Below are 2,890 nucleotides of genomic sequence, written 5' to 3'. Positions count from 1 at the left end.
AGATCTACAACCAAACCATTTGAAGAGGAAAGAAGAACAATGGAGCCGCATGAAGGAGCATTCAAATCACATCTTTGGTTTGCATAATCTTTGCTTTTGAATGTTTTTATTTTATGTCTCTATTGAGTGTTGTTTAGGATAGATTCATTGCATTCTAAGTTTTTGTGATTAGACAATGATTAGTTTTTTATATATGCTTGTGATGATTCCTATTTCCTATGCTACAGTACTAATTATGCCGAGAGGCGTTCCTACAGCTGCAGCAAGGGGGAGTGAAGGCATCCATGTATACACTGAAGAAAACTGTAAAGAAAACTGAAAGAGAAACCAAAGTAACTGACATCTTATGGATTGCGAATTGTCTGTCGTTATCTAGAGAAAGACCAAGAAGAAGAGATCTAAGCCAGAATCACCTGAATGGGATTCAAATGCTGCTGATAAAACCCGGCAGCGCCCATATACATCGTCTTATCACCGAGCTTCTTACACACCTTAGCATCTCGAACACACGACCTGATATTATGCCAGCTACCGGAATCCCTGACGCGGTCCTGCATCCACTGAGAGAAATCCTCAAGCTTGTACTCACTAAAGCCAGTGTTTATTACCGGATGGCCTTCACCTTTACCAGTGACTGCAAAGGCAAAAATGATACATCCCAAGTAAGCGAGAATGAGAAGCAGCATAAAGAAGAGATAAAGCCAGAGCAAAGAAGTGACTCGAAAGCAGGCGCCCACAAAGCCTGCCAATGAGAGCAGCATAATGGCAGAGTTGATGGCAATGATAGGTCACTGCAAAAAGCGAAGGCAATCGCCACTGTTGCGCGTGGCGAGCCAAATTCCGCCACCGAGAATGGGAATCGACAGCAGGAATGTCACAAAGTTCAGCAGCCCCACTATGCTGTTCGTCGCATGAAACATGGCTGCTGTGTTTGCTTTCTCCCTTGGTTCTGATCTTGCCGAGTCTCGAACCGGTGACCTTTGGCTTTTGCTGTTCCTAGATTCTGCTGATGTTGCTGGGTTTCGAACTAAGCACCTTTGCTAGCTTAACTGTGCCGAACTTCACAACTGTTTCTGCTGCTGCTGCTGCTTCTTCTCCTCCTTGTCGTAGTGAGGGAATAATTTGGTATTTGTTTTGGGTTTGAAAATACGCATACGTAAAGTTCTTGTGTATACGTATTTCTTATTTCTTTCTTATCGTATTTCTTTTAGATATTTTGATGGGACTGCGACTAATGATATTTTTGGTTTGTAATTTGTCCATTTTTGTTTTTTTTACGCCGAGAGGCATTCCTACAGCTGCAGCAGGGGGGAGTGAAGGCATCCGTGACATCTTATGGAATGCGAATTGTCTGTCGTTATAAAAGCTGATGTTATATTTTAATTGTTGTGTTACTATCGTGGAAGACCAACCATTCCATCTTGCTATCATCTATTTAAAAGAAATTCTATCTTTCATATCTTGTCACAATCGCATTTATTTTGGACCTGAAATCACAGTTCCAATCCCCGTCACTGGAGCGCTCTGGCCAAAGATTCTGCTAACTGCTTGAGAAAAATAGTAAGCTTGACCTTGAATTCTTCACCAAATATTATCTTGATTTATGATGAATTCTCTTAGCTTAGGCATTTTGAGTTTGTGATTATGTCAAAATTACATCTTTTACTTTTCCAGTTTGTGATTATGTCTTACAAATGCTTCAAATTTGTTCTTATCATAGGAAAGGGAACACAATTTAATGGATTTATGAATTAATGTACTTTTGTTGTTCTTTTTCTCTTCACAACATTTTGCTCTACTTGTGAGTTCTAGATTGATAGTCTAATAGCGGAAAAGATCCCTGGCCAAATAGACAATGAGATCAAGAATTTATGGAAATCATGAATGAGGAAAAGGTGTCCACCATTCGAGTGTTCATACAACAATATTAAGAGAAAAGTTGCAAGTATTTACTAATCTCTATTTAGTTAGTAATCAAAGTTAAGCTCGTGATAGTAATCACACAAGCTGCAATAACAATGATGAGAAAGTAAGCTAATCATTTCTACTAAATGCAGATTTGAACTGATTGAAACAATTTCAAACTGTAGTTACACAAGTGTTTAAGTGAAGAATTTGAAAAGTATGCAAACGGAGAATATGTAATGCATGGTAGTGCCAAGACATTAACACATGGAAGTGCAAAGACATTTACTTATATTAAAATGAAGCGATCAGGATTTAGGTATTTGTGTATTAAGCATTCAGGAGGAAATTGAACATGCAAAATGAATGCATCTTCAATTTAAGCATCTGATTTGTGAATGCTTTCACCATCTGATTTGTGTTGTTTCAACATCGTATTTCATGGTATAATTAAAAACATTGATATGATGCATTTCTAGAATTATTTTTATATGTAAATGGATTTATTAGCTTTATTTTGCAATATCCTTATGGTTGATTTTTTGTTTACAGATAACAATTTGGACATGGGGCATCAAAAGTAAAATAGCTGCATTGATTAAAAAAATGGGTATTTTTGAAAAAATCTGTGCACTAATTCCAATCTCAATTTAAAAACTCTATGAATAAAGTAAAATTACATTATCAAAGTTTACAGGCTTTCAATCGAAAAAAATCATAATTAAAAAAATAACAATCAACAATTCATTATTATGGATGTGTTTGTTATTTTAAAAATATATTTATATTTTCTTTTCTTTTTATTTCTATTTTGATACCAATAAACATAATTGAATCCTAACTCTAAACCAAATTAAAACTTAACTCTAAACTTTTAATTAAACAATAAATCAAATTGAACTTTAAACCTAACACTAAACCAAAATAAACCATAACCTTAAATATTATTAAACCTTAATACTATACCGAATTGAACCCTAATCTT

General features: G+C 35.4%; 1 protein-coding gene across 1 annotated transcript; it reads right to left on the bottom strand.

Moving 5' to 3' along the window:
• Nucleotides 1–216: 216 nt before the first annotated feature.
• LOC131031346 (tetraspanin-8-like) lies at nt 217–761 on the bottom strand. The gene is made up of 2 exons (XM_059210420.1): nt 414–761; nt 217–303 (listed from the first exon to the last, which is right to left on the bottom strand). The coding sequence occupies exons 1-2, from the start codon at nt 759–761 to the stop codon at nt 217–219; spliced, it is 435 nt and encodes a 144-aa protein (XP_059066403.1).
• Between the last annotated feature and the right edge of the window lie 2,129 nt (nt 762–2,890).

This window comes from Cryptomeria japonica, chromosome 8, assembly GCF_030272615.1.
Source record: "Cryptomeria japonica chromosome 8, Sugi_1.0, whole genome shotgun sequence".
NCBI classification, from domain to species: Eukaryota; Viridiplantae; Streptophyta; class Pinopsida; order Cupressales; family Cupressaceae; genus Cryptomeria; species Cryptomeria japonica.
This window is presented reverse-complemented; position numbering and strand designations above follow the sequence as displayed.